General features: G+C 41.6%; 1 protein-coding gene across 1 annotated transcript in view; it reads right to left on the bottom strand.

Moving 5' to 3' along the window:
* The window catches only part of GNA14 (G protein subunit alpha 14), a 193,769-nt gene that overhangs the window by 94,247 nt on the left and 72,632 nt on the right, over positions 1–26,890 (bottom strand). The window contains exon 2 of the mRNA XM_067744121.1: positions 970–1,154. Within this exon, the coding sequence (XP_067600222.1) occupies positions 970–1,154 (185 nt within the window). The remainder of the gene's footprint in view (positions 1–969; positions 1,155–26,890) is intronic.

The following is a 26,890-nucleotide window of genomic DNA, read 5'->3' as shown; positions in this document are numbered from 1 at the left end:
CTGAGTAATAAAATAAAATTAGATTGATTGCTCTGAAGCTCTTTGTGTAATGTACATGAACACAGATGCCACAAGTTCATGATAAAGTTGTCCCTGAGGTCCATACTTAGACCACTATTCTGGCATTTGAGCAGCTAAATTCTTTTCAGTTGATCCACAAGAGAATCAGACAGAATTTTTCTCTTTATCATCATATCATGTCGTAACTTGGTATCAATTATTTTAAAGAAACTCTATCAGTTAGATTCTTAATGAACTTATACATAGTATTTTCCTATGGATTTACATTCCAATACACCATAGAAAATATTATTTGTCTCCTCCTCCCACCCTCCTGCCTCATTATTTTCCTATAGTCTTAAACAGATATGTATTTTAAATAACCCACGGTGACAGGAAAGCAAATGGCAACTCCATACCATTACTTTATGAGAGTTCTCTGCTAGTTGAGACACAAGCATTACCCTTCATAAATCATCACTTAGCTCCTAAGAAGGGCTAGCTCCCCAAACAAACAAACAAAGCCCGCTGACTTCTTTGAGTAGTCTGCAGGGCATTTTCCTAAGACTGGGAATTCTTAAAAAGTTGGCCATTGTAAACCCAAGATCTCCACTGCTCCAATGAAGAAATTAACCAGGTATCTTAGCTGAAAGAGGAGATGTATATGTATGTCTTCCTTTTCTCAGCACCTGAAAGAAGTCACCAGCATGACTACCCACATTTCTGAATTGCTGCGCACTGGGCAGCACCACACTACCACTATGCTAGAGCTTCTGCAGAAATAAGACTGCGGCGCTGTTCCTAAATTCATCGCACTCCTCTGGAGTATCTCTACCCCAGAATCTGAGTTCAAGAGCTTCTTTAGGCCTCTGATGGAAGCACGCAGTAAATCTTTTAGTTCAGATACATATGCTAACCAGGAGTATAGCATGTATTCACAAATGGGTCCAACACTCTTAAGCATGTTACCTTATTCTGTTCACACACGTACTGTATCCTCAGGGTATCCATGGCTCTGATCATGGCTTGCATGGCGGTGAATATGTTTTGATAAACTAGCTTCGTGAACCCCTTTCTGTCTTCGTCGCTGTAACCAGACCCATGGATGATTCTCATTTGCTTGATAAAGGTGCTTTTGCCACTTTCTCCAGTTCCTAATAAGACAAAACAAGTGAAAAACGCAGTCAGCAGTCTTTAAAAGGAACAGAGTGAGAAAGAAAGTTCCTCCTGGCAGCGTTGGCCAATATGAGGATTAGTAAATTGATGGGGGTGGATTTGGAAAGGGCCTGCCGAGTGCTTATGCAAGTTGAGGCTGCAGGCAGTGCCATCCTAAACCCCTGGGCAGAGGGGTCCCCACCCTGGACCCTGTGCTTTAGAAGTCCACAAATATCACACACACACACACACACACACACACAATTTATTAAGGACACATGAGTGCCCATGTCACTTGGAGTAATCCTAAACATCAGCTCTGGTGACTAACACTGTTTAGGCCCCAGGGAACTGCTCCCCGACATCCCTTGCCCTATGACCTCGAAACAATTGGCATGCGTGTCTGAAAGCCCCAAACATTCGAGGGTTTCCCCACTGCTAATACCAGCCATGGCAGCGATGGGGGCTGCTTCAGAGCGCAGGGAAGGTTTGAGCAGCAGAAACACCGGGATGTGAGAAAAGGCTAGTTAACTTGTCAATTCCTTTCTTTCAAATACATGAATACAATGGATCCTCGCACAATGAAGCACCATCCCTAGCTGTACCAAATGTCTATATTCTTCCCCCTCCTCATATTCCAATTTGTAGTTCAGGAGGTCCTCCAAACTCACAACACTTGTACATGGCAGCCAAGGAATATTTTACAACATCAAACCATTCCTACTGCTCTTAAATGTGCATAGATGTCCAGATAATACGTGTGAAACATGATGCCAGGGCTTTACATTAATATTAGATTGAGATATTGTTTGAATAGACAGGAAAAGGTGCAGCGTGACAGACATTTGTGTGATGGAATTAAAATATTTTCTTTCTAATATTTTTTGTGATAAAGATAATTTATCTCAGAGATCCCATTACCATGTTTGGAACATAATATACTATATTTATGGTTCATTTTCAAATCCAAGTATTGCTTTAAAGAAGTTTTTTTAACAATTCAGGTTGATATGATCTCAGTAGGGCAAAGTTTCTTCTAATTGGAATTAATGAAAATGATCTCAGAACTAAAATGACTCAATAAAAGTTGGATTCTTCAAATGGGTGAACTGCATATATACAAATATATATACAATATATATTCAGTATACTTGTTATAAAAAAGTCATCTAACAGCATTTCTATTAAAACAACACGAATTGTATGAAAATCTTAATTAAAATAATATAATTCATGATTTTACTATAAAGAAGGCCAAAAATTATGAAATAGGAAATGATGGATTAATTATAAAATATTTTATTACGTATCCACATCTCACTGACCCAACAGAATACCCAGACAGTGCGGTTATAGTTAAATTCAATCATCTTTGATACTTTGTTCGCTCTTAGTCATATTAAAAACCATAGCTGTACATATCTTTTTTGACATTTTAGTTATAAAGAGATGTTTGTCATGGTAAGAGGACAGAACATATTAATCACGGTTTGTTGGCTTGATTACTGCCTGTAACCATTTAGACTTATGGGATGTGGGTCTCCGTCTGCACTCTCGCCGAGGGCCCTGTGAACATCAGGCCCCGGAGAAACATCTAGGGGACTCGAACGATTTTTCCAGGTGAATAATTGAGACACCTCTTAGCATTTGATAAGATCTTTCCTTGTAAGAAAAAAAAAAAATGTTCCTTCAGGTTGATCTTTTCAAAACACAAACCTGCTTTTCTGTGTGTCTTCCCAACCTCGGCTCAAAACCCTCAATGGGGGCTTCCCTGGTGGTGCAGTGGTTGAGAGTCCGCCTGCCGACGCAAGGGACACGGGTTCGTGCCCCGGTCCGGGAAGATCCCACATGCCGCGGAGCGGCTGGGCCCGTGAGCCATGGCCGCTGAGCCTGCGCGTCCGGAGCCTGTGCTCCGCAACGGGAGAGGCCACAACAGTGAGAGGCCCGCATACCGCAAAAAAAAAAAAAAAAAAAAACCCTCAATGGCCTCCCCTCAGCTCAGGAAGAAAGAAAACTCTACTGTGGCCAACAAGGCCGTGTGGTCTGGCCCCTCTGTCTTCGCCAGCCTCTTCTCACAACACGCTTTCCTCCTCCCTCTGCACTCTAGCCACAATGGCCTCCTCGTTGCAGCCTCGGCTCATGCCTCGCACGTTCCTGGGATGGTCTCCCTTCACCCCTCTCACTGCTGCTCTTCACCTGGACTGGTCTGCCTGATGAGGTCAAGTCCCCATACTCTAGGTTCTCAGGGTACCATGAACTTCTGGTTGGAGCACCTGTTCCAGCTGCACTTTTGCCCATTAATGTCATTCTTCCTTTGACATATGCCTCCCTTACCAGCCTGTAAGTTTCGTAAGAGGAGACAGGGGCCATATTTGTTTTTATTCACACTGCCTCCCCTTGGGCCAGGTATAATGCCTTACACTTGGCACAAGCTCATTAAGCTTTTATAATATTGTGATAAAATACACACAGCAAAATTTACCATCTTCATTATTTGTAGGTATACAGTTCAGAAGTGTTAAGTATATTCACATTGTTGTGCAATCTCCAGAACCCTTTTCATCCTGCAGAACTGAAACTCCACACCCATTAAACAACTCCCCAATCCTCCCTCCCCCCCAAGCCACCTTTCTCCTTTCTGTATCTAAGAATCTGACCACTCTGGGTACCTCATATAAGGGGAATCACACAGTATTTGTCTTTTTGTGACTGGCTTATATCACTTAGCATAATACCCTCAAGGTTCATTCATGTTATAGCCTAGGACAGCATTTCCTTCCTTTTTTTTTTTTAAAGACCCTGATTTTTTTTTATTTATTTATTTATTTTAATTTATTTATTTTTGTCTGCGTTGGGTCTTTGCTGCGTGCAGGCTTTCTCTAGCTGCAGCGAGCGGGGGCTACTCTTCATTGCGATGCGCGGGCTTCTTATTGCGGTGGCTTCCCTTGTGCCGGAGCACGGGCTTTAGGCGCGCGGGCTTCAGTAGTTGTGGCGCACGGGCTTAGTTTCTCCACAGCATGTGGGATCTTCCTACACCAGGGATCAAACCCGTGTCCCCTACATTGGCAGGCGGATTCTTAACCACTGTGCCACCAGGGAAGCCCTCCTTCCTTTTTTTTTTTTTTTTTACATCTTTATTGGAGTATAATTGCTTTACAATGGTGTGTTAGTTTCTGCTTTATAACAAAGTGAATCGGTTATACATAGACACATGTTCCCATATCTCTTCCCTCTTGCGTTTCCCTCCCTCCCACCCCTGTAGGTGATCACAAAGCATGGAGCTGATCTCCCTGTGCTATCGGCTGCTTCCCACTAGCTATCTATTTTACGTTTGGTAGTGTATATATGTCCATGCCACTCTCTCACTTTGTCACAACTTACCCTTCCCCCTCCCCATATCCTCAAGTCCATTCTCTAGTAGGTCTGTATCTTTATTCCCGTCTTACCCCTAGGCCCATCATCGGATGAATGGATAAAGAAGATGTGGCACATATATACAATGGAATATTCCTCCTTCCTTTTAAAATCTTGAATAATATTATTGAATTGAAAGTATTTTTTGAATACATGATAGTGATATGGAATTCATCCAATCTCAGCTGCCTTCACTATCCACAAATAGGAAAAGAGGTGGCTCATCCTCTCTCAACCACCCAGTGTGCTATGTGGGTGGCGGTGACCTCAACCATGGCAGGAACCACCATGAAAATGGCCAAGCAGGAGGCTTATCCTGATTCTCTGTGACCCCTTCCTGGTTACTCCCCAGTCCTAATAATGGTGACTGTTAGAGAGTCACACTGTGCCTGGTACTCTGCACACATGATCTCCTTTGATCCTCACAACCAACCCACGAGGTATGAACTATTACCGTCATCTTTATCATACAGATGAGAAACCTGGGGCTCATACTGTTCAGTGATCTCTGCAAGTGCACACTGTCAGCAAGAGAAAGAGGGGATTTACTCAATCAGACTCTAATGCGGACTCTACTATCAGAGAAGAACATCGGGATCATGACCAAATGGACTTAGTCATACTGGTCTAATGAGGACAGATGGGAAGTTCACAGCCGCACACTGAACCCTAAGCCCAGGCACACCCACCATCTTGCAGGCGCACACTGTTGGGGCATGAAGAAGAACCTCCCGACAGGTGAGTGTCCTCACGACCTCACAAGCCTCCCTGTTGCCTTACTTCTACCTCCAGAGATGGGAAAGGTGGGTGCCGTCTTCCCAGGTCAGAGATGAGGAAACTGTGAGTCAGCAAACAGGGCAACGCTGATGCAGATTCAGAGCTGCGGCTAGCAACCGGGCTGCTAAAGCCTTAGCCTTCAAGGTTCAACACAAATAACACTGCCCTAAAGGAATTTTCTTCCCCTTCGTCCCCCCAACAGTTAGGCTTGCCCCCTTTAAGCTCTCAAAGTGCCTGTGGACAGCCCAGTGGGGCCCATCCCCTAACTGCTTGTTTGCAGATATGTCTCTTGCTACACCCTAAGTCCAGGAAGGGTAAGGCTTGGGAGTCACGCATTTGGGTACCACGAACACTGTGCCTGCCATATAGTCAGCTCTCAAAAAACAACTAAATGGAGGAATGAATAGAACAAACATGAGAAGTCAGTTTTCCCCCATTGGTCTTATATCGCAGACAACTGCAGAAAAGTGAGATACGAATTGTCGAAAGATGATTGTGATGAGACCGGTTTCATGAGGACTCTTGGCTGACAAGACCTCGTGTGTTAACTGAGGACCTGTGGGAAGGTCCTATACGGTGAGAGCTTGGTCTAGAATCCTGAATCAGATTAGATCTCTGCTCTTGCAGAATCCTGGGGTCCCCTGCATCTCTTCTATGATGCTGCCACGCTTGTTTCTATTCCACCCCGGCAAGGTTGACCTTGGGTACAGTGCTACCTTATCCTAAGTGAAGGTTAATACTTCCACATTCTACATACCACAAAGCTGACGTGAACGGAGAGATTATGCAATTATCACGAAGCACCTGGAATTTGGGCCCTCTTAAACCAGAAAAATCACTCAAGACTCACCCCAAAGTTCTATACCAAGGTAGAGGATCTTTTGCATTATAAAGGCCATTCACTTACAAAAGGTTAAAGCCAACCCCACCAGCAGCCCCAAACACAGAATCATGTGTAAAAAGTCATTGATTTTGCTTTTGGACATGGAAGATTTTGAAAAGAAAAGGTTAGAAATGATTTTAAAGATTAATAAAAAGATGATATAAATGTATTTGATCAATACCAATATTTTAAAACGTTCTTCAATTCTACTAATATATTGTGGTTATTTGAAGAATAAAAAACCAAACATAGGACAAAAAAAGGACAGGTTAAAGGCAAAGAAGAAAGACTGAAAGACACACACCACCTGGGGCTGAGGGCAAGAGAGCAAAGAAACTCGGTGGGCTGGGGGTAGGGGTGAAGGATCCTCTCCCTCTCATTTAAGCCTCAACACAACCCGGTTAGTATCTTCTTTTTCCAGAAGGGAACCTGAATATCAAAAAGATTAGATAGTTTATTTAATCTCTGTCCAAGGTCAAAGTCTGTCCAAGGTGACTCAGCTTGGAAGTGTTTGTTGAGTCTTGGGTCTAAATCTGGGTCTCTGTTGGTACACGCACTTCCCATGATAACACCATGTGCTAGTTCTACACTGAGTGTTTCCCCAAATAAATGGCCAACTCACACCCTTCTATCAGCTAAGCACTGTCTTCACCTGGTTCTGAGACTCCAGCACTTGGAACTTTATCTTTAATTCTTCAGAGCTCTGCTCTAAATGAGACAGTTCCAACAGCAGATGGGGGCTGAGGTGGGAGAGGGGGTGGAAACACGAGACGTAAGTCAGTCTCTGCAATGACAGCTGTGACCAGGACTAGAGGGACCAGTAAACTCAAACTAAGGATCTGAGCTGAGTTTCTGTCTGGATGGTCTGTCCATTGATGTAAGTGGGGTGTTAAAGTCCCCCACTGCTCTTGTGTTACTGTCAATTTCTCCTTTTATTATCTGTTAATATTTGCCGTATATATTGAGGTGCTCCTATGTTGGGTGCATACATATTTACAATCGTTATATCTTCTTGGATTGATCCCTTGATCATTATGTAACAGTCTTTTTTTTAAAAAAAACATTATTTATTTATTTATTTTTGGCCGCGTTAGGTCTTTGCTGCTGCATGTGGGCTTTCTCTAGTTGTGGCGAGCAGGAGCTACTCTTCATTCCAGTGTGTGGGCTTCTCATTGCTGTGGCTTTTCTTGTTGCAGAGCATGGGCTCTAGGCCCACAGGCTTCCATAGTTGTGGCATGTGCTCAGTAGTTGTGGTGCATAGGCTTAGTTGCTCCACGGAATGTGGGATCTTCCCAGACCAGGGATCGAACCTGTGTCCCCTGCCTTGGCAGGCGGATTCTTAACCGCTGCGCCACCAGGGAAGTCCCAACAGTCTTTATTTTAAAGTCTATTTTGTCTGATATGAGTATTGCTACTCAGCTTTCTTTTGATTTCCATTTGCATGGAATACTTTTTTCCATCCCCTCACTTTCAGGCTGTATGTGTCTCTAGGTCTGAAGTGAGTTGGTATAGGCAGCGTATATACGGGGCTTGTTTTTGTATCCTCACTTCTTCTAAACAGAAACTCAACACTCAGACATTGAGCACAACCGTTCATTTATTCCACACAAAAGAAAAATCTAAAGGATATGATTTTTAGAACGAAAATTATTGGTGATTGGAAGAATAGGTGACTTAGCTCTGACATCCCTCCTGACTGCGTATTAGAATGTATTTTGGGCCAGTCAGTAGCACAGGTCCACTCTGCTTTGTTTCTTATCTCTTTGTGAGAACTTTCTCACTGGCTCTTCCACAAAATCAACATGCTGGTGGACGGCACCTCCACAGCCTCTGCAGATAGCAGGAGAACTGAGCCCTCACTCTGGGAGCAGCATTCCCTCACTCTGGGAGCAGCAGGGAGGGGGGAGCCGTGGCTTGGAAGGCGAACTTTGGTATCAAGTGACCAAGAGATTTAATCAGATGAGACAAAGGGGGACAGGGGAGGGAACCACAGGCCAGAAGGACTTTTGCTCCTGGACCCAATGCTATTAAAATACAGAGCAGAGAAAGGAGTAAAATTACAATTCCATCTCTAGATTCTGTTCCAAATATAAATAAGGGAAATGCCTCTTCTCTTCCACTTAGTTTTTGCTTCACTGTTTTCATACTTGGAGGAAAGAAAACCAACGATGGGTTATAAGTACTTTAAAACTTTCGTTATCGTTAAGAGCCTACTGGTTTCAGGTTCTTATTTATCGTCATCCTACTACAAATGTGGTCTGTAATAAAATCAGGGGGTAACCTCTGAGTAAGGCACCCTGGTTGTAACAGAGATTCCTCCGAGGGCCTGGTTCGCCTTCCCTGCTTTTGTGCCCGCTGACCTCCAGGCAGGAGACCAACCTGCCTCTCACTAAGCCTCTCGTACTCCCCTGAGTCTCTCACTGCAATGCTCTGCCGGGATCCTGTGCCTCCCCTCACCGTAAATGTGAGTTACTTCCTTTTCCAGCATACATGCTCGGCAAGTGGTTAATCTGCACTTACGTGGCTTGCTACTCGGGCATGGTTGGCACACGTGGATAACCTGTGTTCTATTTAAGTGAAAGCTCACCTCCGCAGGCTTCCTGTGTCCGTGGGTGGTGGGTGTGCACTCTGCAGGGCTGGGAGCTTTCCTACAGGATACTTGTTCTTGGCATTCACTTACCAGTGTTTCCCCAAACTCCATTATTTCCGTACTTACCTTGCTATTTTTATCATATCCATGTACCATCTGCATGATTATATAATATTAAAAAATTTTTATTTAAATAAGCTTCTTATGTAAGGAAACATGAATGTTACGAGTAAAAAACCAGTGTCATTTGCCATGGGTAATCAAATTAAATATTTGATTAATTAAATATTATCATAAGACTTTGGTGATATTCCAACTACAAACATCTAGTCTACCCCCCAGTGATCTGGGTATTTCATCTTGGTGTGTATTATGTGAAATGTACTCTTTTACTCTCCATCCTTAAAGGAGCTTTCCCCCTCTTTCTCTTGAGAGGCTTCTGAAATTCTACCCATGAACCTCACACACATACAAAAAAACTGAGGGTTGAAACTGATGTAACTAAAAAGGGGCCAGAAAAACGTCTTAGCACTAAAATTCTAAACTCTGAGATTTGAGAAAGCAGTCTGAGGTTCGAATTTCAGCTTAAGACTCAGAAAGACTCATGGGGAGGAAAAAGAAAGTTGGTTTTTAGGAGCCAGGAGAGAACAGAGGCCAAAGCAAAAAGGCCTTTCCAAGTGATAAACCAAGCATATCTAAACAGAAAGCCAATTGTTCTAAAGTTTACCTATAATCTCTAGTCAAGGCCGCCTCCCTGAGAGTCAAAGGGAGGAGCTGATAAAGCTTCTCAGATGGGCAAAGCCAACTCCAACAGTCTGTGATGTTTTCTGAAACCATCTGGGAGAAGCCATTGTGCTTCAGCTCAGTTTTACAGAAGACGATGTACGTAAACAGAACAGAAATGGGGACACAATTCTGTACGTTGGTGTAAATGACTTATGAAACCAACGGGCAGAAGAGGGTATGGACACATTCTGTTGGGACTGGCAGGTTGGCTCTACGGGGCCTTATTTCTCTTGTTTCCTCGTGTCTTTGGAGCCTAAAACAGAGCACATAGTAGGAGCCTAATAACTATCTGTGCTTCGGTATTCATTGACTAAGACAACAAGGATGATCACGGTCTGGGAAAGCAATGGGAAGAGGGTTTGCCTGGCCAAGAGAGGACTCAGGACTAAGTGGACGAGTCTGTTGAGTGACAAAGCAGCCTCACACAGGAGCAGGCACACTGCCACTTGCCCTTTCCGATGAGGACACGTGGGGCCCCGGGGCCAGCCACACAGGGAGGCCCAGGTTCTGTATCAGAGTTTCCTGGTAGTTGGGTACAGGAGTTAGGAAAATGCCTTTTGGAATCTTTATGCAGGAGAGGTTCTTCGTAGCAAAGAGGGTGGCCCGGAGGAGAGTGCCTGGATTTGGGGGCACTCTGCTTGGTCCCCTATAACTCTCAGCTGACCTTGGGCAGCAGCCACCCCAGGTGGCAGGAGTTTCTGCACCTGTGAGTGCTGCTATCCTGGTACTTGTTATTCTAAAGATACTGATTCATGAGAGAATCTGGCTAACATTGGGGAAAATTCCAAATGATCCCTTACTGCTACGGTGAGAATGTTTGTGTCCCCCACCCCACCCCATAAGGCTGAGAATCTTATGCCCGAAGAGATGGCATTAGGAGGGCCTTTGGAAGGTGATTAGGTCATGAGAGTGGAGCCCTCATGAATGACATTAGTACCCTTATAAAGAGAACCCAGAGAGCTCCCTTGCCCCTTCTACCATATGAGGCCACCGGGAGATGTCTGCAGTCTGGAGACCAGCTTTCATCAGAACTCAACCTTAATGACACCCAGAACTTCAACTTCCAGCCTCCAGACTGTGAGAAATACACCTCTGTTGTGTATGAGCTACCCAGTCTGTGGTATTTCATAGCAGCCTAAGTGAACTAAGACATCTACCCAAGTGCAATCCAATGGAGGGAGGGATACTCAATAAAAATGCAGGTTCCTGGGCTCCTCCTCAGTTCAACTCTGACTCACCCTTGCAGGAGCCTGGCATTATGCATTTTAACTAGAGCTCCAAGGGTTTTGATGCACCCAGTCCATGGACTGGTTGGGAAGCACTTCTCCAGGCTCTCCCAAGAGGAACCTCTACTAATGTAATCTACCTGGGACTGGAATGCTCAAATTTTTACATCACGTTCAGTTTAGCCAATGGGATTTTACACCAAGTTCCAATTTCATTTCTGCATGAATAAAATATCTCTGTGGGAGCTCTGTTTTTCAATTTCCAGAGGGGAAACATTTTGAAGGTGCCATTAAGATTCACTTATTCAAATCAGTCCTCCCCGATCCCCATATCACCATCACAATCATGTCATCTTCCCCAGCCTCTGCTCTTGCAAACAGAAAAGGTGCTATTTTTCACCATAAAAGGAGAAGTGGCAATGTCCTAGGCATCACAGAACTGGAAACAACTGGACACAGAGCTCATGGCTGCTCTCTCAACAAAAGAGGTAAGTACAAGGCTTTTGAAACAAAAAGGAAAAGCTGAAAGAACTTAAGTGATGAGGCTCAATAGACAGTTTGAGATTTTTTTTTAAAAAAAGAAGCCAACACTAAAACAATGGAGCAGAATTCAAGATGCTGTATATTTTATAGCCTTTTTGTTTCATTAATCTACAAAATCATTTGTATTGACTCACCAAGAAAAGCAGCAATGCCAAGTATTTCCTGCCACGTTCTGTCTCTGGGCCTCATTTTGATCAAGATGGTATTTTCAAGTCCAAACTGGATTTCTGAGCAGTTCTTATATCAGGCAAAGCCAAAAGATCATGCTAACAATTTTCAATCACAAAGATTTTTTGAATAAATGTTTTTCTAATTTGAAGTATCAAACATAATGTACTTCTCATATTTGCCACAAGTGCATTTAAAAGTTCAAATGCAAGGAGACAGCAAGGCTACTTTTTACTCTAAATTAATTTGAGCTATTTACCTACACAACCAAATTTCTATAATTTGTTAGAAATGTGGTATTCGTAAAAAATTCAATACAAATATTCAGCTTAGAATTAACTGCTTTATGTCAGGAAACGGTTGTCATTAATTGACATGCATCTCTTGTATGCAGTCAACATGATCCAGAGATCTTTGTTAGCCAGACATTCTAACTGACCCTTCCACAAAGAGTTACACAATTTTGCTTGTTCTGTGTCAATAGCTCGTCTGTATAAGTTTCCGGAAAAGTAACAAAATATACAGAATCTTAAGAAACAAATGCCTGTTAGTGACAAAACTCTATATTGGAAAATGCTGAGGACATCAATTACTTTTCCCTAAAAATGAATAAACCACACAAAGGATAGGGAGGAACCTATTCAAATAATCTCTGTGGTTTACAACTAAAATATTAGCAATCCCATTAGAAGTAAAACTCATTTCACTTATAAGGAGAGTCAAGAGATCACTTTCTGCTCTATGACTCTAACTCATAATTGTTTTATTTTTTAAAAAGACAAATTGTAAGCATTTTCATAAATGATTTTAGAATCTTCCACAGTTCACTGCTCTTCCTGAAAATTGACATTTCCCTCATTCTTACAGAAACGTTTACCAAGAATTCATACCACCAGGGCGCTAATAAGACTTTAGCCTCTCAACCTTTGAAAGGATATGAGGAATCATATAACCCCAGAATGGTCAACACAGGGAGGAGTCTAAATTCAGAACTCGTTCCTTCACAAGTTATGATTGTCTAAAAGCTGAATTTTTGCTCATGCTGAAAAAGAATAGGAGGAAGGATAGAGCAAAGACAAAAATTACTTAAAGGAAAAGAGGAAGCTCTAAAAAGATAGGATGGACTTAAAATCTTCAAACCTCAATAAGGGCAGGCAAGGAGACAAGATATCTATTTCAAAATACTAAAGCATCTTGCTGAAACACGGGGAGTATCTGACCCACCCTTCTATCCATCCTCCTCCACTCCAAAGATAAATTTAAATGAAAATAAGTTAAATTGTAGTTAAACAAAAGTAGACACTAGTGCAATTAAATGCAGGTTCAGGTTAAGAATGAAAGCACAGAGAATTCCAAAACCGTGGGACTTTCAAAGTACCATGCACTATCATCCACTTTGGATGGTTTTTCAAGAAAATTGTTCTCGGGCTTCCCTGGTGGCGCAGTGGTTGAGAGTCCGCCTGCCGTTGCAGGGGACACGGGTTCGTGCCCCGTTCCGGGAAGATCCCACATGCCGCAGAGCAGCTGGGCCCGTAAGCCATGGCCGCTGAGCCTGCGCGTCCGGAGCCTGTGCTCCGCAACGGGAGAGCCACAGCAGTGAGAGGCCCGCGTACAGCCAAAAAAAAAAAAAAAAATTGTTCTCTTTAAGTCCTTCTCACCATTCTGGCAGAATATGAAATTAGTCTTATTCAGATTTAAGTACAGTAAACCCCTCCGTCTCCATCCATGGTTTGAATTTCTGCAGTTTCAGTTACCTGTGGTCAACCGTGGTCTGAAAATATTAAATGGAAAATTCCAGAAATAAATAATTCTTAAGTTTTAAATTGCACACCCTTCTGAGTAGCATAATGAAAGCTTGCACCATCTCACTCTGTCCTGCCTGGGACGTGAGTCATCCCCTTATCCAGCATATCCCACCCATTAGTCACTTAGTAGCTGTGTGGTTATCAGATTGACTGTGCAGTTATCGCAGTGCTTGTGTTCAAGTCACCCTTTTTTTACTTAATAATGGCCCCAAGGCACAAGAGTAGTGATGCTGACAATTTGGATATGCCTATGAGAAGTCATAAAGTGCTTTCTTTAAGAGAAAAGGTAAAAATTCTCAACTTAATAAGAAAAGAAAAACATATGCTGAGGTGGCTAAGATCTATGGAAAGAATGAATCTTCTATCTGTGAAGCTGTGAAGAAGGAAAAAGAAATCCATGCTAGTTTTGCTGTTGTATCTCAAACTGCAACAAGTTATGGCCACACTGTGTGAAAAGTACTTAGTTAAGATAGAAAAGGCATTAAATTTATACAATATTTTGAGAGAGGGACCACATTCACATAACTTTTATTATTTGAATTGTTCTATTTTATTATTAGTTATGTTGTTAATCTCTTACTGTGCCTAATTTATAAGTTAAACTTTATCATAGGTACGTAGGTATAGAAAAAAACATAGTGCATCTATACATATATATATATATATATAGAGAGAGAGAGAGAGAGAGAGAGAGAGAGAGAGAATTCAGTACTATATGTGGTTTCAGGTAACCACTGGAGGTCTTTTATATTTATCTATTTATGCATTTATTAGGCTGCACCGGGTCTTAGTTGCAGCACGTGGGATCTTCGTTGCCACGTGTGGGATCTTTAGTTGCGGCATGCAGACTCTTAGTTGCAGCATGTGGGATCTAGTTCCTGGGCCAGGGATTGAACCCGGGCCCCCTACATTGGGAGTGCGGGGTCTTAACCACTGGACCACCAGGGAAGTCCCTCCACTGGAGGTCTTGGAATGTATCCCCCATGGATAAACAGGGACTACTGTAGATATCCAAAAAGGTGTATGGTGTCTTTCAGCACCACTGTGATCAAAATATGTGAATTTACCCTTAAAGGTCCAGTTTAAGAACACATGGGTTAAGTAATACCAAGATATTGGCAATGTTGTATCAGCCAGGTAAAACTCAGGTCCCGTCATTTTTGCCTTCCTTTCTCTATCCCAGGAGCCCAGCTGGCTCCCAGGCCAACTCATCCATCTTATCGCACTGTTCCACCATCGCTTTTACCATGAATGCCCTCGCGTTCCCAGGTAGAAAGACTCATTCTCTTCTTCTTGGTCCTACTATATCTTTATATACCATTATTACGGCCTTGTCATGATGTTTATATGTCTTCCCATTAGTCTGTGATTTTCCTTAGATTAGGAACTCTCTTCTCTACCTTTGAACCCCAGCACCTTGGACAACACCTGCAGTAGGTGCTCACTAACTGTCTGAATATTTGAAGAATTTCCTAATACCACTTTCTGTAGCATTCCTCAACTAGTCACCAAAAAACCTTGGACTCTTTCCTACCATTTAATTCCCAGGGGCCTTTCCCAATGTAAATGAAATATGTTCTCCTGCTTTAATTCTTCTCTCAGTCCCCAAAACAACAAACAATTTTGTGCCAACTCAGAAACTTGAGTTCTCATCAAATGGTCTTCATTATGGCTTCACCCTCTGAAAGAAAGAAGTTTCTTTTTTGGTGTACAGCTGTGAATCAAGTAACATCACAGTCTAATTCGGGACGTGCTTGGAGTCATTCCAGCCATTATTTATTCAGCATATATTGAGTGCCTGGGCTGGGCTCTGATTCTAAGGAATGAGTCTCCACCTCAGTGGGGAAGGCCAACTCTGTCATTTCCTTTCCTCCAGCCCAAGACCCATTTGAGCCTCAGTCTTCCCAGAACCATGAACTCCAGGATGGCTAAGACAAAAACATTTGGTCAAGAGTTTTTCAATATGTCTCTTACTGATATCCAAAAAAAATTACTTAAATATATATATATATATATGCATATATAATTTCCAAGTGACAACCTAATGATTCATGAGTAATACTAACCTCTAGTTCCACTCATCAAGATCTCTTTGGGGAAAGATGTTTGCAAAAACAGGCTGGACCCCTCTCTCCAGGGTGGGTTAAAATGACCAGGATGACCATATCACTGCCTTTTTTTTTTTTCTTGAAATATAGTTGGTTTACAATGTTGTGTAAATTTCTGCTGTACAGCAAAGTTATTTAGTTATACAAATATATATATACATTCTTTTCTTCAATATTCTTTTCCATTATGGTTTATCACAGAATATTGAATATAGTTCCCCATGCTATACAGTAGGACCTTGCTGTTTATCCATTCTATATATAATAGTTTGAGGATGACCACATCTTCTGATTGTCCAGGACCAGTCCTAGTTTATACCGGTTGTCCTGAGGTAATTATTAATAGTATCCTTTCTCATTCTCAAAAGTGTCCTGGTTTGGATAATAAAGTATATGGTCACTCTCAGTATAACTCTGCCATATTGGGGTTGTCAGAGACCTTACAGCCTCCTCTGGCATTACAACACTAATTTACTGCTAAAACATACAGCTTAAGATAAGAAAATCAATAACCAACCAGCTTTTTCTTTTCATAAACCTCCACCTTAACAACAAAAACAAAAAACAGTTTTTCACTAAGACAACTGTGGGAGTTGCTAACATGTTTCTCATATGGGAAGGATGTACTCTTTGACTTTGCTGTAAAACCAGCTGAACAACATAACCCAAGTAGCTGCTTTGTTACAGACAGTGGGAAAATGTACGCAAAAGAGGTCATTTCAACTAAAAGAAATCTGTATATGATAGCTATTATTTGTATTAATTATATCTCCAGTGACCCACCTACGGGAAAAAAAACCTTTCCACTAAAAGCCAATTTGATGTCTCTTCTAAGGCTGTAATTAAACATATAAAAGAAATTCTGTTGTTACAAGGAAAAAAAGAGGCAAATGAGCTCTCTTGTTCCATCAACACTGGGATGCCTTTGCTGGGATAATAACTAAGGGATAGTCCTCCAAGGTGTGGGTAAGCAAAGGAGAATGATTTGAGGATTATTTTCATTTTACCCCAATGATACAGATAAGTTCTTATAGTCTTTTCTTTGGAATGATGGAGAAAGCAGTATAGAAAAATAATTAAAGCCAAGCACTCCATTTGGGGTTGAGTATTGTTTCTTGGAGTAAAGGGACTATCCTTGTTGGAATCCGAAATTTGTAATATGCTAGAAAGCTGTTTGACCTTAGACAAATTACTTACACTCTCTGAACCTCAGTTTCCTCATCAATTAAGTGGGCAGAATAATACTGTAATAAGCAAGAACAAATCTGATACCATATTAGATCTGTTCCTTTTCCTGTGCTTAGTCATGCTGGCTCTGCACCTTTTGTAAAAGAATGTTGCCTATAGCATGAAATATACAGGATAGCCTAGTCTCAGGGCTCTGACCTTTAAGAGTCCATTCATATGGAGATAAAAAGTTGCAGAACAGAGAATAACATTTGTCTTGTTGGAGGTTTACAGGAACATCACGACCTGACCTACGTGGACAGATGTGAGAACAAAGGATTCCAACACTAAGAAGTTTGCAACAACAAACCGTATCCCTCCCTCACCTTGTCTTTAAAAACGCTTTGCTGGGACTTCCCTGGCGGTCCAATGGTTGAGGACTTCACCTTCCAATGCAGGGGGTGAGTGTTCGACCCCTGGTCAGGGAGCTAAGATCCCACGTGCCTCGTGGCCAAGGGAACAACGTATAGAGCAGAGGCAGTGTTGAGGCAAATTCAATAAAGACTTTAAAAATGGCCACATCAGAAAAAAAATTCTTTAAAAAAATAAAATAAAATAAAAACGCTTTGCTAAAAGCCTTCGAGGAGTTTGGGGCTCTTTGGGAACGAGCCACCCGTCTCCTTGCATGGCCCTGCAAAAACCTTTCTCTGCTCCAAACTGCGACGTTTTGGTTTGTTTGGGTTTACTATGCGTCGGGCACAAGATCTTACGTACAGTAACAATACCATTCCTATCATCATTTGTTGTGAGAATTAAAATTGCTTTAATTCTAGAAAGCAGAATTCAAATATTAATTATTATGATGAGTGATAACTGTGGAAGTAGAGAGGAAGAAGGAAATGTAATGGTTTGGAAGACTGAATGCATTTGCAAGAGAAGGTTAGAAGCGGGAATGATAACCTTTGAGACCAGGAACTTGGTGGCATTTCTAATAACAATGAGGAAGTTAGAAGTGGTGCGTGTATTCGTTTCCTAAGTTGCTGCAACAAAGTGCCACAAACTGGGTGGCTTAAAACAACAGACATTTATTCTCTCACCAGAGGCTCTGAAAGAGAATCTGCTCCTTGCTTCTCTCCTAGCTTCTGGTGGTGGCTGACAGTCCTTGATGCTACTTGGTCTGGAGCAGCATAACTCCAATCTGTGCCTTTGTATTCACATGGCCATCATTCTTCTGTGTGTGTGTGGGGGGGGTGTCCAAATTTAACTCACCTTATAAGGACACCAGTCAGAATGGATTTGGGGCCCACCCTAACCCAGTAGGACCACATCTTGGCTTGATTACATCTGTAAAGACGCTACTTCCAAATAAGCTCACATTCATAGGTTCCTAATTCATCCTGAATTGGGGGAGCACCCTGGTTAACCCAGTGCAGTGCCTGTTTGGGAAAGGTGATCACAGGCTCACACTCAGAGAAACTTGATATAATAATTACTGGTAGGATTTACAGAAATGAAAAGACTAACAGGGGATTCCTCTATGTTTTCCAAACAGAGCAATCTTTTAATACTTCTAGTATGAAAGGGGAAAGGGCTCTTCTTTCTTTCCACTTGTCTTATCCATCATTTGGACTGTTTGCAGGATCCTAAAGAATTTTCTCTTTACAGCTTTTCCCCTCCCACTTATTTTGTATGTGAAGCACCTTCCATAACTGAAGTTACGTTATTAGGTGTAACTGTGGGTGAGCAATTAAGTTTCTGCATCAGTGTGGCAACATCACTTTAATGTCATCAGCAACAACCCCAGAAGTTTAGAGTCAGGGATTGCATTCCCATGTTGTTTGGTCAGCACATTGCTCAGCTTTTTATTTTTAATTTGAACGTCTTTTGCTGGGGCACACACTCACTAGTTAAACACAAATGTGTCCACAGTCTCTCCCTAGGTCCCACTGCCTTGTATCTGGTCCAGTCACACATTTATGGTACCCGCGGGAGACCTGGAAGCACAAGGTTGCCAGCCGTGATCTCCATGATCCCTAAACCCTATGACCCTGAAACTAAGACAGGCTGGGACCTGGGACCCTTTACTGGAGTGCTGCCACCTCGACGAACGTCTCCTCTAGTAACAGAATACAAAGAAACTGTAAGGAACTAAAAATAAACATGAATGCGCAGTTGGGACAAACTATGAACAATAAGATACAAAAAAGCCAAAACCCAGCTGCCACTTCTGAGGTGCTGGGAGCAAAAGCAAGGTACTGCGCATGATCCCCGCACACAGCACCCCCCAGGGGGTGGGCAGATCACCTAAGCCACCCCTCCTGCCCGACCCCTGGACACACCCCTACACTCACCCCATTTAAGGAACCAGTTCGCCCCGTCTCCAGGAGCGAGCAAGGGAACCTGTTAATTGTTTTCACTCTCTCATGCTGCAGCACCAGTCCCGATAAAGCCTTGCCTGAATTCCTCTTGTGGCCTCTTCTCAATTTCTATTGATTAAAGAGTCCCAGAGCCCAGGTCGGGCACAAAACCAGTCACATGACTTTACTCCATTTCACCCCAAATTCCCTTCCTTAACAGTTAGAGGCTAGCTTTTTCCCTCGTTAACCAGTTGTTTTGTAATTATTCTCAGTTCAGCTTTTATCTCCCCAAAACTCGATTAAAAACAGCTTTGTATTTTGTATCCTCCCACAATACCCAGCCTCCCAATCTGCACAGAACAGACATTCCAGCGTGTGCTGGCTAAAAACAAAAGGGCCAGCAAAACAACATCCTGCAATTATTCTCATATTCCAGGGCTTGACACAGTGCCACCTTTAGAGTTGACAAAAGAGCTTCCAAACTTTAGAGGGCCTTGCTCTGGCCCGCTTTCACCTCTCCCCACCCAGCGGTGCCATGAGGCCCCAGGGCCAAGGACACATACTCGCTTTTAGTCCATGTCCTCTCCCCAGCTGCAAGGCCGTGCTCAAGGTACTTGAGATCCTGGAAAGTGGCCCCCCACCCGCTTTCAGGGCCTACACAGGCCCTTCCCCAATCCATCCACTTGAGGGTGAGCATGACACAGGTGTGCACATCCCTAGGCCTGAAAGGTAGCCAAGAGACAGATGTGTGTGAGGCGTAGTGGACAAAGCTTGGATGTGCTGGCCTGAGTGCATGCAGAGCCCTTTGCAGTGTGCGTGGGAGGTGGTGGTGACCAAGGGACACCAGCCAGGGGCTTCCTTTTGTACTCCTGCTCAGGCCCTACAAATGTTAAGTGCCTCCCTGGCTTGACACACACATGGGGTCGAAGAGGTAAATATCCATGGCAAATACTCGTATTTCTCACTTTTACCCAGGATATACTCTCCCAGCCTGGATATATTTTGGTATATAGTGATATCTACCCAGTGCAGAAACACCTGACTTTTAGTTATTTGCTGAAAGGATGATAGACTAAAAGAGAGAGTACTTGTTTTCACCCAGGGTTTTTAAGAACTGAAGAAAACTTCAAAAGCAGGTAAGAATGGTTCATGCTGTTTCCTAAGTATGCTAAGATTCTTCTGAGTTAGCCAGTGCTTCTGGACCAGCCATATCACCCAGGATAACTGGGAGTGATGTCATGGGATCACATTTAAATCAATATCCACCCTGAAATAACCATCATCATCCAGACACGTGCATTATCATAAAATGCATTCAAGTTAGGCACTACAGTGTGAAATCAATTTGAAAATATTAATTAAAAGTGCATTTAAAGTATCTTCGAAGTAGCCATTACATCACACTTTATATATTCTCCTATAATCTAACCATTATCTACACTTTGAAATCCAAACGGAATCTAATGGGAGACGGAAATGAGCTGGCCTTGGCAGGACTTTTACCAGAGTCAGGTTGTCCACAGGAGAAACAAGATTAGTTATAGGCTATAGTGTGCGTGTTAAAATGGTCACTTCCAAGACTTCCCTTGTGGTCCAGTGGTTAAGAATCCACCTTCCAATGCAAGGGACGCAGGTTCGATCCCTGGTCGGGGAACTAAGATCCCACATGCTGCGGGGCAACTAAGCCCACACGCCACAACTAGAGAGCCCACATGCTGCAACTACAGAGCCCACGCGCTCTGGAGCCCACCCACTGCAACTACTGAGCTCGCACGCCACAAGTAGAGAGAAGACCACGCGCCGCAACAAAGAGCCCGCGAACCACAATGAAAGATCCCACATGCCACAACCAAGACCCAATGCGGCCAAAAATAAATAAGTAAATAAATATTTTAATAAATAAAATGGTCACTTCCATACTCACTCTCATACACTGAAAATTTAGTTACATTAGGTCTCAAGATCAGACGTGAGACTTTCTCTTACTGGTATAATATTGTGGGCCTAATTCCTGCTTTAAATCCTCTATGAAATTGAAAATTCAGTTCTGATTTTCCTGATGGAAACAGTGAATATTTCCAAGCAGTCTGCTTAGTTTTCCCCTGCCCCTACCCCCATTTGAACATATATGGATGAATGTTTTTCCATGATGGAATGAAGAGGAAAAATTTCAACGTCTGGCAGATTAGCTAAGACTTTTCATTATACTTTATGCAAACTTCTGTGCCTGCAAATCAGCAACCACCCAAATCAAGAGTCCTTGGCTCATGTTTTTGCACAGTTTGATGTACATCCTCTAGCTATTCTTTTCTTCCTCTCCCTCCTCATTCTTTTTCAAATTCTGAATCTTCTTGGGTTTCTGGAGGATACAATTTTCATTCATCTACTAAGTTTTTACAATCCAAATTCTGTCCTGCAGATAAGCAGGGTCTTTAACTTTCTTTATCCTGATTGTGACATTTGGTCAACCGCCAGCTGGCATAAACTCACCTTCCGTCCACCTCAGCCTGCCCTCTTCCCCCATGAAGTACAACTGTGGCAGACGTAAGACTAGTCAAGAGATAGTTCAATTGGGATCGCCTCAGACATATACACATGCTCACCCATTCACCCTTCCAAGTGACCCCAAATCATTAGGCCATCAGATTCTGAAGCTGTTTCCAAACTGAAGCTGCAGGTCTCTATCATGGGACCCTCCCCTGCTCCTAAAGCCTGGTCGATTCCAGCCCCACAGGAGGAAATATAGTAAAAAATGCATGAAAAGGATTATTCTCCTATCCGATTCAAGCAGTATCTTTAGGAAACAAGAAACAGTTTAAAAAAAAAAAAAAAAAAAGGGTGTTGGTGGCATGTTCTTTGTTTTTCTTAAAAGACAATCATTTTCATCTTCTTGGCATATATGGTAGAAAATATGCACAGTGATTTTAGAATGACAATATTTGCAATACAGCCTTAATACAAAGAAACTGAAGCATTCAGCTATTCCCCAAAAGCTCTAATATAAAACAGAAAGAATCTATAATATCCAGATTCTAGGGGATTATTTATTTATGTGTTTGCTTTTTTTGGTTTATTTTTATGGGGAGTTAGTGGTAAAAAATGAAGGAACTGTGGAGGCTTTGAGATACTGAGAGATGAGCAAATCTGAGAAAAAAGATTTAGAAATGAAAATAATATGAGAAAAGATGCTCTGAGCATTTTTAGATTCGTAAAACCTTGGGTTTTGGCACAAAACAGAATTTGTTGATGAACCTTCCTAACTAGTGTTGAAAACTGACATTCTTCTTAGTCTTATACTCTGAGGTATGATACAAGTTACATTAACTGGTAAATTAGGTTATCTTTTTTGTTATGGCATATTAGTTATAATAATTACTTTCTGCTCCCTTAAGAATTCCAAGATCACCTCACAAAGGATGATTACTCTCTGATACAATAAAGGAAACAAATGAAGACCCAATTCACCCAGCAAGTGGGCAGGAGCAATCTCTTCCACAATGATCTACCATTGTAGCCCTACTTAGCCTTGATACATCAGAGAAACAAGAGCTAATTTAAAAATCATGATTATTTTATTTTACCTTAGTTGTTTTTTTTTTTTTAATGTCTCAGACATTTTGGGTGCTTGTAACCAAATAAAATTAGTCTGCTTAACACTACCATGCCTATAACAATGAGAGTCTAATTTATTTTCCACCTAGCATCAAGCAATGGAAACCTTGCCAGACCATGAAAATGAAACACTGTAATGCAGGCTAACAGGAGAAAAGCAAAAGTAACTCATCCAGGGTTTCCTAAAGCTTGCTGTCTGCTGCATCATTATGAAAATCCAGATAAGGACCAACTCCCATTTACCTAGTGATGATGTGACCTTCTGGAAAAACACGTCCCAAGAGAAAAGGCCTATCGAGATCCCAAACTAGCTTTATGGAAGCTAACAATCCTCATACATCCCTCAGAGGAGCTTCATAAATATTTATCATTGATGAAATGGTCAAATCCCGATTAGTAGTCTTGCTCTTATTTCCCCTCCTCCAACCTAACTCTTGGATATGGCAAAGCTCCTTCCTTTGTACCTCTAAGACTATGCAAGAGACAGAGACAGGGAGAGGGGGAGGCTAGGACTGTTTATGGAGAAACTGTGTGTCCCAGGCACTGCTCCTACCATTTTCATAAACGGCATTTCAATAAACAGTGTGGGGACTAGATCTTAACCATAAGGGAAAAAATCAGATCTGTATATGGTACATCAAAATCAATCCCAGATGAATGCGAGATTTATATACAAAAAATGTAAATAATCAATATATGTCAAGAAAGTAAAGGGGAGAATTTGTCCAACACTGCCTAGGGGAAATTCAGATTTAAAAATTATAAACAAAATGTAAAATACACCATTAAAAAAACATGAAAAAGCAAAGGCTTTGCTAGGCAAAAACTGTTCTAACATAACAAAGAATTTATATTCTTCATTGAAAGAGCTATTGCAAATCAATTTTTAAAAGACAACATCAATAGAAGAGAAAACATGGAAAGTACAAAAAGGCAACTCATAAAAAGAAAATACAAGTAGGCATATGAAAAATGTTTCGCCTCACTATAATGAAAGAGTACAAATGAAAACCACGAGGTGCTGTATTTTGTCTATTAGAGGGGCAAATTTGAAAAAACTCCAGTGTCAGTGGGAATATAAGAAAACAGACCCCCTACTCCAATTTATTCCTGCAGCACCTGTGCAGCAATACAAAGCAACACGACAGCTTGGATCAACTTCAAAATGTGTCATGTCATCCAGAAATTCCAATTCTAGGATTTCAGAAGAAATTGTTGGACAAGTAGCCAAATATAAATATAATGGACAGTGATCACAGCATTAAACACAATAGCAAAAAAAAAACACAATTAAATGCGCAGTGGTAGGTGACGAAATCAATGAGTTATGGTGACTATACAATGGAAATATTATATAGCTAAGAAAATCAATGTAGATAGATACTTACTGACATGAAATGATGTTTCTAGTACAGTGAATGAAAAAGGAACGCATAAAACTGGAGGGAGTACAGTAAAGGTGAAGAGGGCTTCCCAGTGCTCAAATTCTAGGTCGGCCACTCATCTGCTGCCTAACCTTGAACCTCAATGACTGACTGTGGAAAATGGGAATGACAATAGTACGTGCACTTAAACCAGTGCTTAGCCCACAGCAAACACTCAATGAGTGTCAGTGTTACTTTAAGGTGAAAGCGATCTGGATTATTCTTATGCTTGCATACACACACACACATACATATACTTGTAAGTCAGAATTATCGTCACCAAATGTTAATCACTGGGTAGTACAGATATACTGTTTGTTTTTATTACTTATTCATAAAAGTAAACAAAATTCTATCCATGTTTGGTTATGAGCATCCATGTCTATCAGTTGTCAAAGGTTAAACCTAAGAGTTTTTGCTAAAAAAAGTTTTTTTAAGTTTTAGTATCAGTTTAACTGTCGTGAAGAGCAGGGACCCAATCTGTTCTGTTTCCTCTCTGTTCTCAGCGTGAGGGCTTCATATCCTGTAGGCTATTCTAATATTAAAGTTAACGATTTATATGAATTTTAAACTGATACTATTAATGCATCACTGAAAAAACTTCAGACCCCCAAGATAACTGTGGCAAAACGTTCTCTGACAAGACTTCTGGCTGAAAGGTCTATGTTTACAAAATGAAGAACTGAGCTGCATTATATTTTTTTCCTAAATTTTCAGAAAAAAAGGAAGAATCCTGCTCTAAATTGTTCACAGACATGCAGCGTATTACCCTGTGCTGGAAGCCAAACTGGGATCTCATTTCGACTTTGACAAAGATAAAATCTTATAGCTAAATTACATGTTTTTGTGGCTGATTTTTCTTTTTGAAAATGCAAATGTAAAAGTTGATACCTTTTTTAATCCAACTAACTAGCAAAAATTAAAGTGAGATAATAAAATGTTGATGAATGTCTGGGGAAGTTGAAATTTTCATGCATGGCTGTTGGTAACAATAAATTAGTACAGATGCTTTGGAGAGACTTTGGCAGTATTTTTTTTTCATTAATTAATTTATTTTTGGCTGTGTTGGGTCTTCGTTGCTGCCTGCGGGCTTTCTCTAGTTGCGGCAAGCGGGGGCTACTCTTCATTGTGGCATGTGGGCTTCTCATTGTGGTGGCTTCTCTTGTTGTGCAGCACAGGATCTAGGCATGTAGGCTTCAGTAGTTGTGGCATGCGGGCTCAGTAGTTGTGGCTCATGGGCTCTAGAGCGCAGGCTCAGTAGTCGTGGCACATAGGCTTAGTTGCTCCATGGCATGTGAGATCTTCCCAGACCAGGGATCGAACCCATGTCCCCTGCATTGGAAGGCTGATTCTTAACCACTGCTCCACCAGAGAAGTCCCAGCAGTATTTTTTAAAATAAAAGTATACATATTCTTGATTGGTACTATATGATACTCTGCAATTATTTAATTTCTTAGGCATGATCACTGTATTGTGGTTATATAAGAGAATGACCTTGTTATTAGAAGATCTGTGGCAGAATATTTAGGAGTGAAGTCTAAAACTTTAAAGATTCAGTTAAAAAAAAAACTTAAACACATATACATACATGTGTGTGTATATACTGGGTTGGCCAAAAAGTTTGTTCGGTTTTTCCCGTAAGGTGGCACTACTAGCACTTCGTCGTGTTTAACTTCATTGGAAAGAATTTTGTTAGACTGTATTGTGACAGCCGTCATATCAGCGTGCATTTTAAAAGAACTTATCAAAATTGGTGAACGTTTGTAGCCATTTTAATACTGAAAATGGAAGGAAACAAAGCAACATTTTCAGCATATTATGCTTTATTAGTTCAAGAAAGGTAAAAATGCAACTGAAATGCAAAAAAAGATTTGTGCAGTGTATGGAGAAGGTACCGTGACTGATCAAACGTGTCAAAAGTGGTTTGCAAAGTTTCGTGCTGGAAATTTCTTGCTGGACGATGCTCCACGGTCAGGTGAAGTTGATAGTGATCAAATCCAGACATAAATTGAGAACCATCAATGTTATACCATGCGGGAGATAGCCAACATACTCAAAATATCCAAATCAAACACTGAAAATCATTTGCACCACTGGGTTATGTTAATCTCTTTGATGTTTGGGTTCCACATAAGTTAAGCGAAAAAAAACCTCTTGACCGTGTTTCTGCGTGCAATTCTCTATTTAAACGTAATGAAAACGTTCTGTTTTTAAAACAAATTGTGACGGGCGATGAAAAGTGGATATTTTACAGTAATGTGGAACAGAAGAGATCGTGGGACAAGCGGAATGAACCAACACCAGCCATACCAAAGGCCGGTCTTCATCCAAAGAAGGTGATGCTGTGTATGTGGTGGGATTGGAAGGGAGTTCTCTATTACGAGCTCCTTCCGGAAAACCCAACAATTAATTCCAACAAGTACTGCTCCCAATTAAACCAAATGAATGTAGCACTCGATGAAAAGTGTCCAGAATTAATCAAGAGAAAACGCATAATCTTCCATCAGGATAACGCAAGACCACATGTTTCTACCAGGCAAAAAACTGTTACGGCTTGGCTGGGAAGTTCTGATTCATCCTCTGTATTCACCAGACACACTGACCTTCGGATTTCTATTTATTTCGGTCTTTACACAATTCTCTTAATGGAAAAAATTTCAATTCCCTGGAAGGCTGTAAAAGGCACCTGGAACAGTTTTTTGCTCAAAAAGATAAAAAGTTTTAGGAAGATGGAATTATGAACCCAAGGTAACAGTATTAGGAGGTGGGGCCTTTAGGATGTGCTTAGGTCATAAGGGTTCCACCCTCACAGGATTAGTGTCCTTATAAAAGACACTCCAGAGAGTTAGATTTCCCCCTTCTGCCACGTGAGGA

This window comes from Pseudorca crassidens, chromosome 7, assembly GCF_039906515.1.
Source record: "Pseudorca crassidens isolate mPseCra1 chromosome 7, mPseCra1.hap1, whole genome shotgun sequence".
In the NCBI taxonomy this organism is placed as follows: domain Eukaryota; kingdom Metazoa; phylum Chordata; class Mammalia; order Artiodactyla; family Delphinidae; genus Pseudorca; species Pseudorca crassidens.
Note: the sequence above shows the minus strand (reverse complement) of the source record. Positions and strands in the feature narration are given on the sequence as shown.